This window comes from Medicago truncatula, chromosome 2 (genome assembly GCF_003473485.1).
Source record: "Medicago truncatula cultivar Jemalong A17 chromosome 2, MtrunA17r5.0-ANR, whole genome shotgun sequence".
In the NCBI taxonomy this organism is placed as follows: Eukaryota; Viridiplantae; Streptophyta; class Magnoliopsida; order Fabales; family Fabaceae; genus Medicago; species Medicago truncatula.
The window spans coordinates 28,631,051-28,646,087 of NC_053043.1; the positions used below are offsets into that span (position 1 = coordinate 28,631,051).

The following is a 15,037-nucleotide window of genomic DNA, read 5'->3' on the forward strand; positions in this document are numbered from 1 at the left end:
CGCATATTTCACCGGAATTGGGTCACACTGAGATGCTTTTCGGACCTGATTTTGAGGAATAAGCGGCTGAGAACCCTGTTGTCGAGGCCGTTTCATGCATGTTGGCTGACATAGTAGCTGAGGCCTTCGCTGAACAAGCGGTGGATCCTTTGTAGCCATCAATGAAGATACTAGGCTAGTTAACTTCTCTACCTCAGCCCGAAGTGTTGTTACCTCTCCACGAAGCTCGTGAACCTCTTGCTCAAATCGATCCATTTTTCCTGTTTGCACGAGTGTCTGCATATGCGAGCCGGACTTGGATGAAGACATTGGACGACTTTACTGATGGATTGACCTTTTGCTGGTAGAAACAAAATATGAGACACGGACTAGAAACTATGAATGCAAAATGATGCATGATATGCTTATGCAAAAATAGATTTTTTTTTTTGAAGGACTTATCAAAGTGAATTGTAAACATTGTATAGGAAAATGGTTTTATTTTGAACATTGTAAAGACGTTGCAAATGGTTCCTTTTTCAAAAGGTAAGAACGAAACCAAGCTTAGTTAAGATTTTTGAAGTTGTATATCTTGGTGTTCATTCTTACAAGGTCCATATACGTGATGTTTACAAAAACTTGTCTTAGTCCTTCAACTTTTGATGGAAAAAGTTGTTTATGAATGAATGCATGTATGCATGGTTATGCTAAAGTACATAGAATACATGATGAGGTTAAGTCCACAATGTTAGAGTCAAGGGCAACAACGCCATTTGGTAAGGACTATGGTTTCAAATTGTACCTGTATCACGGGTTCTACCAAGTTCTCAAAGTCCTCGACCACCTCCGAATATTTATCGGGTGACGGGAGTACTCCCATTCCAATTATATTCGTCGGAAAGTCTCGTTTGAGTGTAGTATCGCGTATCAACTAATTCAAGAGTACTCTCGATTAGCCACCGCACTACGTCCTAAAAGGCCAAGATGGGTTAAAGGTGACTAAAGGTTCTCAACTTCAAAGGTCACTTGAAAATAGCATGCCAAACACGAGTACTCACGTTGACAACATATACTTCCAAGATCCCTCCGTTGAGTGGGGTTATCACATGTGCCAATACCGAAGAGTACTCTTGGCATGGAACTATGATTATACCACCGTCCTATCTTAAGTTCACTCAAGCCCGGGCATAGGACTTATCTCACCACTCATGTAACAAGGTATGTAAGCAAATATTTACAAAGCATAAACAAATAGTACAACACAACATAAATCAAGTAAGGTGGGTTTAACCCGCGTAGAATTTAGATCCCCAGTGAAGTCGCCATTTCTGTGCTCGTGATTTTCGGATATCAAACCATTAATTGATTTGAATCGTCAATCTTTGAACTCTCGATTTTTATTCGTGGGAAGGGAAAAAATGAGTAAAAAGCCTTATCGAGACTTTGGATTCGGGGGTTGGTTATGCGAAGGGAAGGTGCTAGCACCCTAAGCATCTACGGTATTCCGTAGGAACCTCTTACCTAAATTATCTTGTGCTAAATTGATTTGCTTATTTGAAAATTATTACCTAAAAATCTAAGTGAAAGAATGGGGGGAGAAGAAGTATGTTTTTGGTTATTTTTATTTGATTTGGAAGGATAAAAATCCTATGCCTACATACCCTTAAAGAAAAGGGATCAAAACCAATGTAGTTCACTTAAAAAGTTTCTTTTTGGTGGGTTAGGTTGATTTTAAGATTTTTTAAAAATGGTTTTAAGAAGGGATAAGAGGCCTCAAGGCATGAGATAAAATAAGGTGAGGTTGGTCAAATTTTAATTACAAGAAAATCAAGTCTATTATGAATATTAATTCAATTAAGCATTTGATTAAGAAAATAAAGGGAAAAAAGGACACTTGGGTTACAAACCAAGGTTTATTAAGAAAATATTTTTGGAGTTTTGCATATTTGATTTTTTTTGTTATTTTGAATGACATACAAAACTAACGTAACAATGAAATAAAAGTATGAGAATTTTGTAGTTTCGTTGGATCACCACAAAATCTTCTTTTTTTGGTATTTTTTATAACATAAAGCAAAATATAATGAAATAAAATACCTTGAAACCGAAAGGGACAGAAAGGAGTAGAAAAAGAAGAAAGACTCGTCAACACAAGTCAAAAGAGGGAGAAGAGAAGAAAAGCACAGGAAGCATCAACTGTCAATTTCGGTCTCCAGAATGCATTGTGTGAGCTCTCTATTTATAGAGAAATTTCACAACTAATAGATGAGAAACTTTGGGAACAAGTAATTCATTTAGTACGAAAATATCTCAATTGAGTACTAAAATATATCACATTAAGTACAAAAATATATTATTCAGTACATAAATATGTTATTCAGTACATAAATATATATTATTGAGCATCAAAATATATTTCAGATCGAGCACTAAAATATATTAGATTGCCTACCAAAATATTTTAGATTGCATTCAAAAATAATTTAGCAAAAATTGGGGACCAAGAAAGCACTCTTTAATAATGATCAAATTATTTATTTAATTTAACATTTCCTAATAAATTTTTTCTAGTGCTTACTTCATTCACACAATTATGCACCCCCATTATATAGTCTTAGGTAAAAAATTGGGGTATCTCTGCCGAAATTTCGTCTGAAACAATGAGGTTTTTCGGCGTTTAAAAGACGAGTAAAAACCCTTAAATGGTCAAAATTTGGGGTATGACACCACATAATCAACAAATATTATTTAAAATCATATAAAAGACTCTAAATAATTCAAAATACATAAAATAACGACTATGGCGTTACAACTCTCCCCAACTTAGAGAATTTCGTCCTCGAAATCTTACCTCAAACAAACAACTCAGGATATGACTCCCACATCTTACTCTCCAGCTCCTAAGTCAAACTTTCACCGGTTACTCCACCCCAAACAACCTTCACTAGAGGTATATCCTTGCCTCTCAACTTCTTCACCTCACGGTCCTCAATCCTCAACGGTAAGGTCTCAACTGTAAGGTTGTCTCTAACCTGCACATCATTTCTCGGAATAACATGCGAAGGATCCGCTACATACTTCCGAAGTTGTGACACATGAAACACATCATGCAAATTCGAAAGATGTGGTGGCAAACCCACTCTGTATGCCACTGTTCCAACCCTCTCTGATATCTGATACGGACCAATGAACTTTGGAGTCAACTTCTTAGACTTCAATGCACGTCTTACACCCGTCATAGGAGTAACTCTCAGAAATACATGATCTCCCTCTTGAAACTCAAGGGCCTTTCTACGCTTGTCATGATAACTCTTCTGTCGACTCTACGACGCTTTCATCTTTTCTCTTATCATCTTGACTTTCTCTGTAGTCTGATGAACCAAATCCGGTCCCAACACAACACTTTCTTCTGACTCAAACCAGCATAAAGGAGTCCTGCACCTCCGACCATACAAAGCTTCGAACGGTGCCATACCAATACTCGAATGGTAACTGTTGTTGTACATGAACTCTATTAACGGTAGGTGACTATCCCAAGCTCCACCTTGCTCAAGTACACACACTCTCAACAAATCCTCTAATGATTGGATCATCCTCTCCAACTGACCATCTGTCTGCGGATGATAAGCCGAACTCAACCTTAACTTCGAACCCAAGGCATCTTGCAAGCTCTTCCAAAATCTAGAAGTGAACCTCGGATCTCTATCCAATACAATGCTCGACGGTACACCATGTAATTTCACAATATTGTGAATATAAATCTCCGCCAACTGAGCTACCGGATAACTGATATTAATTGGAATAAAGTGTGCCGACTTCATCAACTTGTCGACAACCACCCAAATGGCATCATGCCCTCTTGGAGTGTTCGGTAAACTCGTTACAAAATCCATAGAAATGCTATCCCACTTCCTTTCCGGCACATCCAACGGTGTCAACAACCCTGCAGGTTTCTGATGCTCAACCTTAGACTTCTGACAAGTCAAACACGCATACACAAACTGAGCAACATCACGTTTCAACCAAGACAACCAAAACAGCTTCTTCAAATCATGATACATTTTGGTAGCTCTCGGATGAATACTTAAGCTACTCTTGTGACTTTCCTCTAAAATCAACTTTTTCAAATCATCATTATCAGGAATGCAAATTCTTCCTCTGAACCTCAACACACCCTGATCATCAACCTTAAAGTCACTATCCTCAATTTCATTACCAGCAACAATCAAATCAACAAACTTAACATCTACTTGCTGTGCTTCTCGGATACTATTCAGGAAATCACTATTAATTTTCAACATCCCAAACTGAACACTCTGAGGTGTCAACTCACAGACAAGACTCAAGTCTCTAAACTGCTCTAGCAAATCGAATTCTTTAACCATCATAGCAGACATATGCAACGTCTTCCTGCTCAACGCATCTGCTACCACATTGGCTTTACCTGGATGGTAATTCAAACAAAAATCATAATCCTTCAACAGCTCTAACCATCTCCTCTGCCTCATGTTCAATTCCTTCTGATCAAATAAATATTTCAAACTTTTGTGATCACTAAATACTTCAAATCTGGAACCGTACAAATAATGCCTCCAAAGAAAAAAACCACCGTAGCTAACTCCAAATCATGTGTAGGATAATTCTTTTCATGAACTCTCAACTGCCTAGAAGCATACGCTACCACTTTGCCATCTTGCATCAAAACACCACCTAAGCCCAACTTAGACGCATCACAATAAACAACAAAAGGTTCTTCCGGCTTCGGTAAAATCAAAATAGGAGCAGTCGTCAACCTTCGCTTCAACTCATTGAAACAACTCTCACACTAAGCATCCCACACAAAAGACTTACCCTTACAGGTCAACTGAGTCAACGGAAGTGCTAACTTCGAAAATCCCTCAATAAACCTGCGGTAATAACCAGCCAAACCCAAGAAACTTCTAATCTCAGTCACTGACTTCGGATTCTCCCATTGTGATACTGCATCAACTTTTGATGGATCAATTGCAATACCACTACCAGAAATAATATGGCCAAGAAAACTTACTTCATTTAACTAGAACTCACATTTTGACAACTTGGCATACAACTTCTTTTCTTTCAATACTTGCAATACAATATTCAGATGTTCTGCATGCTCTTCTTCAGTCTTTGAATAAATCAAGATGTCATCAATAAACACAACCACAAATTTATCCAGATAAGCATGGAAAATTCTGTTCATATACTCCATAAACACACCAGGCACATTATAACTGTAACGCCCACTTTCGTTTAATCGTTTATTTAATCGAGTTTAGGTGATTATATTATATTTATATAATATATGCATGATTTTGGTATGTCTTGATGATTTATGATGATTTGATCGATGACGTGTTAAGTTATGAGCTTTGGAAGATTTGATAAGAATAGGAGAATTATTTTATTGTTAAATAAAATAAAGATTTGAAAATAATATAAAATATCTAGTTGAGGGCTGTTTTGATATTTTAGATAGTTTTGGGGGAGAAAGTGAGATAAGATAAGTTATTAGAAAGAGGTATAAATAGGGAAGACCTAATATCTTTAGAAAACTATTGTACGTGAAAACTTTTGGAAAAAGGGAGAAAAGCTTAGAGAGGAACAAGAGACCAAGAGTGCTGCGATTTTCTTCAAACAAGGTAAGGGTGAGACTAATGATTCAATAGCATTGATTGTTGTAATTCTGAGGATTAATTGACAAAGTTAGGATTGATTTAGAAAAGTTTTGGAATTAGGTCAAAACCCTAAAAATTGATGATCAAACGGTAAAACTGGTTTAGATTGATGTAGAAACCATCCTTTAACCTTAGAACATGTTTAGGATGGATTATGGAATCAAAATTAGGCTTTGAACCACGTTGTGTGTTGGATTTTTGAGAAAAACCCTAGTCTGCCCGTGCTTCTGTTCATCGCTCGCCACAGCGAGTGATGATCCTCGCCTCGCGAGTGATGAACTTCATCGCTCGCCACGCGAGCCCTTTCCCTTCGCCTCGCGAGTTGTTTGGTGCAACTCGCCATGGCGAGCAATGCCCTTCGCCTCGCGAGTTGTGTGATGCAGCTCGCCATGGCGAGCAACCCTTTCTCGCCTCGCGAGCTTAGGCAGAGTGCATGTCATATTTTGTGTTTCGACATTTTTAGTTGGACCTTGGATGCCCTAGAGTGCCTGAACATACCTAGTACTGATTAGGAATGAATGTAGGATCAGAGGGAACCCAGAACAACTTTAGTTTGGGAGATGAGTGGTACTCGCCATGGCGAGTAAGAACTCTCGCCTCGCGAGTACAACCAGAATGTACTTGCTTGAGTGTTTGTGCGATCTGTGTCGCACGTGTTGATCAAGAGCGAACCCCTAGTTGGTATTAAGACCTAATGATGACGTTTAATGCAGTCTGTAGAGTTGTTTAAGTTATGTTGATATTAAATGGACATGAACTAATGTATTGTATATTCATGCAAGATATGAAGGTTGATATTCCTGATATTTATAAGCTATTGATATAATGATATCATTTTGTTTATGTGACCTGTTTATGCTGCTTCCGTTATTTAACTAAGTGCATAAGTTTATGATGAAGTTAGCTCCAAATTACTGGATGCATGTTGATATGTTGATTACGATGTTTTTGTTCATAAGTGTCCATGCATAACATCTCATTGAGCTTAGTCCTCACCACGAATAATAGGAGCTTTGTCCTCCGCACGTTTTATAGGAGCTTTGTCCTCCGCACGATTAAAGTATATTAATACTTATGATGACGATTGGTACCACATGCATATAGGGAGTCTAAGAGCATTGTCACATTGTCATGATTAAGATGCCTTGTTGATGATGATTGAATACGTGATTACGTGATAAGTGTTTATCAATTATGTGATTTTGTTCATGATAATTGGATATATGATTATGTTATAACTGTTTAGCAATTATGCAATGTTATTTAAGGAATGATTATGATGTTAATTTATAATTCGCAATTACATTGATTAATGTTATTTGATTATGAAATCTCACCCCTTCTGCTTGAAAATGTTGCCCTTCGTATGGGTAACTTGCAGGTGATCGTGCTTAGTGTGCAGTTTGCTTTCGTGAGTTGGCCTTGCCTTCACTGTGTCGTCTAGGTCGCTCTGATACGTAACGGGATGGGGTTTATGTTTATGCATGCTTCATTCTCTTACGTGACTATTATGTTATTTTTATAATGTTATGGATTACGATTATGAACTATTTGATGGGGCCTACGTGCCAAAACGTTTTATGAATTAGGCTTAAATGTGTGTTTAGTCCCTACACTTTCGCCTAGTTTTGGCATTGGTCCCTGCGCTTTTTTTTGTTTGGTATTGGTCCCTGCACTTTCTAAAACTTTTGGCTTTAGTCCTTCCGTTAACTTTCCGTTTAAAAAAATAAAACAAAACTAACGGTGTGCCACGTGGCCCAATCATGACACGCCACGTGGCACACTAAAAAAAAAAAAAATCAATTTTTAATTATTATTTTATTCATTATTTTTTTACTTAAAAATATCATTAGTCCCTGCACTTTCAGCATTTTTTTATATTAGTCCCTGCACTTTGGTATTAGTCCTTGAACTTTTTTTAAAAAAATAAATAAATACTTTCAATGAAATTATTATGTTTTAATTATTGTTTTGTTCATTACTTTTATTGAGAATAATCATAAAAAAATAAAATAAAAAAAATCTTTGTTCATTATTTTTAATTAACATATAACTGTACTTTCAAAGTCGAACAATAGACTATATTACGACAATAATGAACAAAGATTTTTTGATTTTATTTTTTTATGATTATTCTCAATAAAAATAATGAACAAAACAATAATTAAAACATAATAATTTCATTGAAAGTATTTTTATTTTTAAAAAAATAAAATAAAATTCAAGGACTAATACAAAAGTGCAGGGACTAATATCAAAAAATGCTGAAAGTGCAGGGACTAATGATATTTTTAAGTAAAAAAATAATTAAAAATTGATTTTTTCTGTTTTTTAGTGTGCCACGTGGCGTGTCATGATTGGGCCACGTGGCACACCGTTAGTTTTGTTTTTTTTTTTAAACGGAAAGTTAACGGAAGGACTAAAGCCAAAAGTTTTAGAAAGTGCAGGGACCAATACCAAACAAAAAAAAGCGCAGGGACCAATGCCAAAATTGGGCGAAAGTGCAGGGACTAAACACACATTTAAGCCTATGAATTATGATTATGATTTTCCGCTGCAATGTTTAAGATATTGGTTAAATTGTTATTTAACTGTTGGATTACGTGATATGTGATATCCCGTTGTTTGATGTTTACTCTGATAAATGTTATGTTTTAAGAATTTTTAAATATTGGGAAAACGGGGTGTTACAGTAACACCGAAAGGCATCACCTTATATTCGTAATGACTATAACGTGTCCTAAAGGTCGTCTTCTGCATATCCTCATCCTTCACCTTAATCTGATGGTAACCTGACCTCAAATCAATTTTGCTGAATACACGAGCACCCACTAACTGATCCATTAAATCATCGATCCTCGGAATTGGATACCTATTCTTTATCCTCACTTTATTCAGCTGACGGTAATCAATGCATAATCTCATGGTACCATCCTTCTTCTTAACCAACAACACTGGCGCTCCCCAAGGTGAAACATTTGGTCATACAAACTTCTTATCAAGCAAATCCTCCAACTGTTTCTTCAATTCAGCTAACTCGAAAGCTGACATACGATAAGGTGCCATCGACACCGGCTTCGTTCCTGGAACAAGGTCGATTGAAAATTCAACCTCCCTCTCTGGTGGCACATCTGGAATCTCATCAGGAAAAACCTCAGGAAACTCATTCACAACTGGCAACCTGTCAATCACAGCTTGATTCTCTAACGACAAATATGCCATCAAAGAGAACATCAGAATTCCATCACGCTCCAACTGCTTCAACTATTTAGTAGATAGGAACTCTGCTCCACTCTCTTCTTCATCAGAACAAAAATGCACCGTCTTGCTAAAGCAATTGATATGAACTCGGTTATACTCTAACCAGTTCATCCCAAAAATTACATCCATACCCGTCAACGGTAAACAAACTAAGTCGACTTCAAAGTCTCTACCAAACATAGACAACGAACATCTTAGACAAACAAGAGAAGTAGTTACTGAACCCTTAGTTGGAGTTTCAACAACCATTTCTCCTTTCATATCAGATACAACTAGACCCAACTTATATGCACATTCAATAGCAATGAAACAATGAGTAGCACTAGTATCTAAAATAGCAATTAAAGGAGTACTATTAAAGAAACAAGTACCTCACTAGTTGTTTGCGTACTAGTCAAAGCAAACACCTTACCACCGGTCCTAACCTTCTTCGGGTGTGTACACTGCGAACTGATATGACCTTCCTCATTGCAGTTATAGCAAACAATGTCTCCACGCTTAGAATCAGCTAGTGTGTGTCCTTTCTGACCACAACTGAAGCACTTCTTCTCATCTCTATCACAGACATTACTCTTGTGGCCTTTTTCACCACACTTGAAGCAAACAATCTCGGTAGGAGCATCTCTCCTCTTGGGCCTCCTCTCATCATTTAACCTCTGCTTACCCTTGTCAGCAGGAGCACTATACGGCTTCGGACGACTCTGCTGTCCCTTGCCTCTGCGTTCACTCATCACCTTGTAATGAGCTTTCGTGTCCTCCTCATAAATCCTGCAGCTACTTACCAATTCAGAGAAGTTTCTAATCTTCTGGTAACCAATGGCTCTCTTGATGTCAGCTCTCAAACCATTCTCAAACTTAATACATTTGGAGAACTCAGCTGTCTCCGCAGTATAGTGAGGGTAGAACTTTGCAAGTTCCACAAACTTAGCAGCATATTCTGTAACTGACATATCCCCCTGCTTCAGCTCCAGAAATTCAATCTCCTTCTTTCCTCGGACATCCTCCGGAAAGTACCTATTCAGGAATTCTCTCCTGAACACAGCCCAGGTCACCACAGCACCATCTTGTTCCAGCACAGGCAACAGACTTACCCACCAGTCATCAGCTTCCTCAACTAACATGTGCGTCTCAAACCGCACCTTCTGCACTTATGAAAACTGCATGACTCTGAAAATCCTTTCAACTTCCTTAAGCCACTTCTGGGCTCCATCAGGGTCATATCTTCCTTTGAATGTTGGTGGATGATTCCTCAAAAAGGTCTCCAACATCCTCACTCCATCGTTACCAGCACCAGCATTCGGTTGCTGTCCTACAGCCTCAAGTGCAGCAGCAATAGCAACATCATTACGACCAGCCATCTCAAAGTTCTACATAAGAAACAACAATTCAGAACAACAACAAAGACAACATTAGAGTTGACACTCAATCCTAGGTGGCTCAACACGACTCTACTACTTGGCTGGACGGACCAACCTGCTCTGATACCAATTGTAATACCCCGTTATCCCAAACATTTAAATAATAAATAAACATCAGAGTATATCACCAAAACGGGCATGTCACACTACTTTTCAAAATTTCTTAAATAGAATATAAAACTATTTAATAAACATCTTTCATAAAACATCAATAATTTGCGGCGGAATATTCTTCAAACATTAAACATCATCATCCAACAATAAATCCTGGCACAAAGGCCCCAACATAAGTATTCATCATTAATTGTTTCAAATAACAATAAAAAGGTTCCACAACAGGTTTCCAAAATTTGGTACATAAGGAATGAAAATAAATAAGAAATCCCATCCCGTACGTATCAGAGCCCTAGACACTTGAGCCACCACCTACTACTCAGGATCACCGGCAAGTTAACCATAGGTAGGGCAACATTTTCAAGTAGAAGGGGTGAGATTCACAACAATAATATAGATATAAAATTCATCAATTGAATCTAACACCCTAACATAATAATAATTCATCAAAATATAAATATATCATCATTAATGATGAGTCAGTTATTATCTATTTTTATATGTTATTTAGTTTAATTTTAATTAGATTTTATTTTATTTTATATTAGTATTATTTCCTTTTTGAGTTAGTTTACTACAAATTGCATTTTATTATATTTCAGGACAGAATATTGGATGGATTGAATCTTGGCGCAAAAGAAAGGGACTTGGAGCTGATTTAGTACGAAAATACGAAGATTCAGAGACAAAAATACGTCTCCCCAAAGTCAGAAGCTTGGCACGGCCCGTGCTAGCATTGGCACGGCCGTGCCACCCTCCAGAGTCACTTTTGCTGCTTTTGCTTAGATTTTAAGCTACTCTATTTTAGCCCGCAGTTTCTTGTGGAACATTCCAGTAATGTAATTGCTTAGATTTTAAGTCGAATGTATGCTATAAATAGAGTAGCTATCCATCACAAATATTCATCTTTTCTGGGAATTCAATAAGTGACAATTGCTTTTCTACTAAAAGTTCTTTTCTTTTCTTTTACTTTCTCGTCATTTACTTTTATGCTTTCTCTCTTCTTCCCCATGTCTACGATGAACATGAGTGAGTAGACTTATCTTTGTCTTGGGATTGTTGGATAAGTCTAAATGACATAATCCTAATCAAACCAAGCTCTAAGCCTTAATTTTATGTAACCCTAATTTCTTATCTAAATTCACCGCTTTAACATGGATCAACCATTATCAAACTGTGGAAACGAAAGTGGAGGGTTTGATAATTGTTTATCCATTATCTCAAATATCAATTCATAAAACGAAAGTGGAGCTTTGATATTCGAACAAGTGAATTTAGACAAGGATTGTAAAGGCAACGAAATAGTCTTTGCAATCTTTGAGGCATATAGTTTCGATCTTCAAGGGAACTAATAATGATCAAGTCAGCGAAATAGGCTTGGTTGTTAGAGGAACCAAAATCTAATAGTAATCAAGTCACCGAAGTAGGCTTGGTTGCTAGAGGAACAAAAGAGAAATTGTCTTGAGAAATTAGGTCTAACATAAAGTTATAAGCTTATAGTTTGGTTTGTGAAGGACTTGTCATTTAGATGAACCAATGATCCCAAGGCTCCTTTTACTATTATTTTCTTTCAATCGCTTGAAAACCCCAACTTACAACTCTTTTCTCCTCTAATCATTATCAAAGGTTAATTGAATTGAACTACTCCCTGTCGGAACGATACTCTTTTCATACTACTTCGGTAAGACCGTGCACTTGTGGTTTTATCTCATCAAGTTTTTGGCGCTGCTGCCGGGGAGTAAACTAATTTGATTAACTCTTTCTTTCTGATTAGAACTCTTTCTTCTTCCTCTTTTCTTCTCTTATTTTTTCTTTCTTTCCTTACACTTGACTTCTTGGGTAGCATAAAATAATAGATAACATGGCTGAGGAACGCACTCTTAAGGAGTATTCGATCCCTTCTTCGGATGAGCCATGCACTATTATAGTTTACCCAACGGTTGAAGGTAGTGGCTTCAAAATAAAACCTGCACTACTAAGTTTGGTACGACAAAACCAGTTTTCTGGATCACCCTCTGAAGACCAAATTTGCATATCTCAACCTTTTGGACACTTAGTGTAACTTACAAAGACGACCAAGAGGCCGTTAGGCTACATCTCTTCCCTTTTTCTCTAAAAGATAGGGCCAGCAATTGGTTCAATTCTTTAAAACCCGGCTCCATCACCTCATGGGATCAATTGAGGCGAGAATTCCTTTTCCGTTTCTTTCCCCCATCAAAAACCGCCCAACTTAGGGGAAGGCTTTACCAATTTACTCAAGAAAACGGGGAATCTCTTTACGATGTGTGGGAGCGTTTTAAAGAAATACTTAGACTTTGTCCCCATCATGGTTTGGAGAAATGGTTAATCATCCACACCTTTTACAATGGTTTAACATCTAACACTAAGTTAACTGTTGATGCAGCTGCAGGTGGTACCTTAACGAACAAAGATTTTACAACAGCTTATGCCTTGATTGAAGACATGGCTCTAAACCTTTTTCAATGGACTGAAGAGAAAGCAATCATCAATTCTTCACTCTCTGAAAAAGAGACAGGTATGAACGAAATCTCTTCCTTTGACTATCTATCTACCAAGGTGAATGCACTATCTCAAAGACTTGATCACATGAATACTTGTGTTGTCACACCTACTTCTTTTTCACCTCCATGTGAAGCAATTGGCCTATCTAGTCATTCTAGCATCAATTGCAAACTAGGTAGTGTTGAGCAGTTAAACTTTGTTCAGAATAGCCAAAGAGTTGTTCAAAAGTCTCGCATTTAACTTTTAATGGAAAACTATTTTGTTAAACAATCCAAACAGCTCCAAGAGCTTAAGGATCAAACTAGACTTTTGAGCGACTCTCGTGCTACTCTCACAACAAAGATAGACTCTATCTCCTCTCACAACAAAACTTCAGAAACTCAGCTCTCCCAAGTAGTTCATAAGGTCGACCAACCCAACAAAATGAATGTTGTTACACTTAGGAGTGGTAAGCCACTAGAAGACCCCATAGGGAGAACCAAATCCAATGAAAGTGAGAAAGAGATCTGCGAACCACTAGCTAGGGAAACCAGGGTAGAAAGAGAAGAACCACAAGTTGAGGAAACCACACCACCTCCCTTTAAGCCAAAAATTCCCTTCCCACAAAGGTTTGCCAAATCTAAGCTAGATGAGCAATTTAAAAAGTTCATAGAAATGATGAACAAAAGATACATTGATGTGCCTTTCACCGAAGTCTTAACCCAAATGCCTACCTATGCTAAATTTTTAAAAGAAATCCTTTCTAAAAAGAGAAAAATTGAGGAAGGTGAGACGGTTAACCTTACGGAAGAATGTAGTGCCATCATCCAAAATAAATTGCCACCTAAGCTTAAAGACCCAGGTAGTTTTTCCATACCTTGTGTCATAGGGTCAGAAGTAGTGAAGAAAGCTATGTGTGACCTAGGAGCCAGTGTCAGCCTAATGCCTTTATCCCTTTATGAAAGATTGGGAATAGGGGATCTTAAGTCGACCAGGATGACCCTACAATTAGCGGACCGTTCTGTTAAGTACCCAACTGGAATCATAGAAGATGTCCCTGTTAAGGTAGGAGAGGTGTACATCCCCGCTGATTTTGTTGTAATGGAGATGGAGGAAGACAACCAAGTACCAATTCTTTTAGGAAGACCTTTCCTTGCTACTGCAGGAGCCATCATTGATGTTAAAAATGGTAAGTTAGCTTTTAATGTTGGTAAAGAAACTGTTGAATTTGAACTTGCTAAACTAATGAAAAGTCCATCCATTAAGGACTCTTGTTGCATGATAGATATAGTCGACCATTGCGTGAAAGAATGCTCTTTAGCATCAACTGCACATGATGGTTTGGAAGTATGCTTGGTGAACAATGCAGGTACAAAACTGGAAGGGGAGGCAAAAGCTTATGAAGAGCTGTTGAATAGAACTCCTCCAATGGAAGGTTTAAGCGTGGAGGAGTTAGTAAAGGAAGAACCAGCACTTCTACCCAAGGGGGCACCAAAAGTAGAGCTTAAATCGCTTCCATCAAATCTAAGGTATGAATTCTTGGGCCCTGACTCCACCTACCCTGTTATTATGAATGCAAGCCTCGATGAAGTAGAAACTGAAAAGTTACTTTATGTCCTCAAGAAATATCCTACAGCCATAGGGTACACCATTGACGACATAAAAGGAATAAATCCTTCATTATGAATGCATAGGATACTTCTTGAAGAAGACTATAAACCCTCCATTGAACATCAAAGAAGGCTAAATCCTAATATGAAAGAAGTTGTGAAAAAAGAAGTTTTAAAACTCCTAGACGCAGGTGTTATTTATCCAATTTCTGATTCCAAATGGGTTAGCCCCGTGCAAGTTGTACCTAAGAAGGGTGGTCTCACAATTATTAAAAATGATAAAAATGAATCCATTGCTACTAGAACCGTCACCGGTTGGAGAATGTATATTGATTATAGGAAGCTTAATAAAGCAACCCGTAAAGATCACTTCCCTCTCCCTTTTATAGATCAAATGTTAGAAAGGTTAGCTAAGCATTCACATTTTTGTTACTTAGATGGCTATTCCGGATTT

General features: G+C 37.5%; 1 protein-coding gene and 1 non-coding gene across 2 annotated transcripts; both read right to left on the reverse strand.

Moving 5' to 3' along the window:
• Positions 1–4,068: 4,068 nt before the first annotated feature.
• LOC120578360 (uncharacterized) lies at positions 4,069–8,603 on the reverse strand. The gene is made up of 3 exons (XM_039831040.1): positions 8,471–8,603; positions 4,154–4,423; positions 4,069–4,085 (listed from the first exon to the last, which is right to left on the reverse strand). Exons 1-3 carry the CDS (start codon positions 8,601–8,603, stop codon positions 4,069–4,071), a joined length of 420 nt encoding a protein of 139 aa, XP_039686974.1.
• Positions 8,604–12,697: 4,094 nt separating this feature from the next.
• Positions 12,698–12,804, reverse strand: LOC120578808 (small nucleolar RNA R71). Its single transcript, XR_005644618.1, has one exon. It is a non-coding gene; the product is annotated as a small nucleolar RNA R71 (small nucleolar RNA).
• Between the last annotated feature and the right edge of the window lie 2,233 nt (positions 12,805–15,037).

Bases quoted from the DNA above. Each gene is read 5' to 3' on its own strand.
- LOC120578360 (XM_039831040.1), bottom strand. From the start codon at position 8,603: ATGAGATTATGCATTGATTACCGTCAGCTGAATAAAGTGAGGATAAAG. The intron at 4,424-8,470 runs GTTACCATCAGA...ATTACCATCCAG, and splicing joins CAAAATTGATTTGAGGTCAG to GTAAAGCCAATGTGGTAGCA.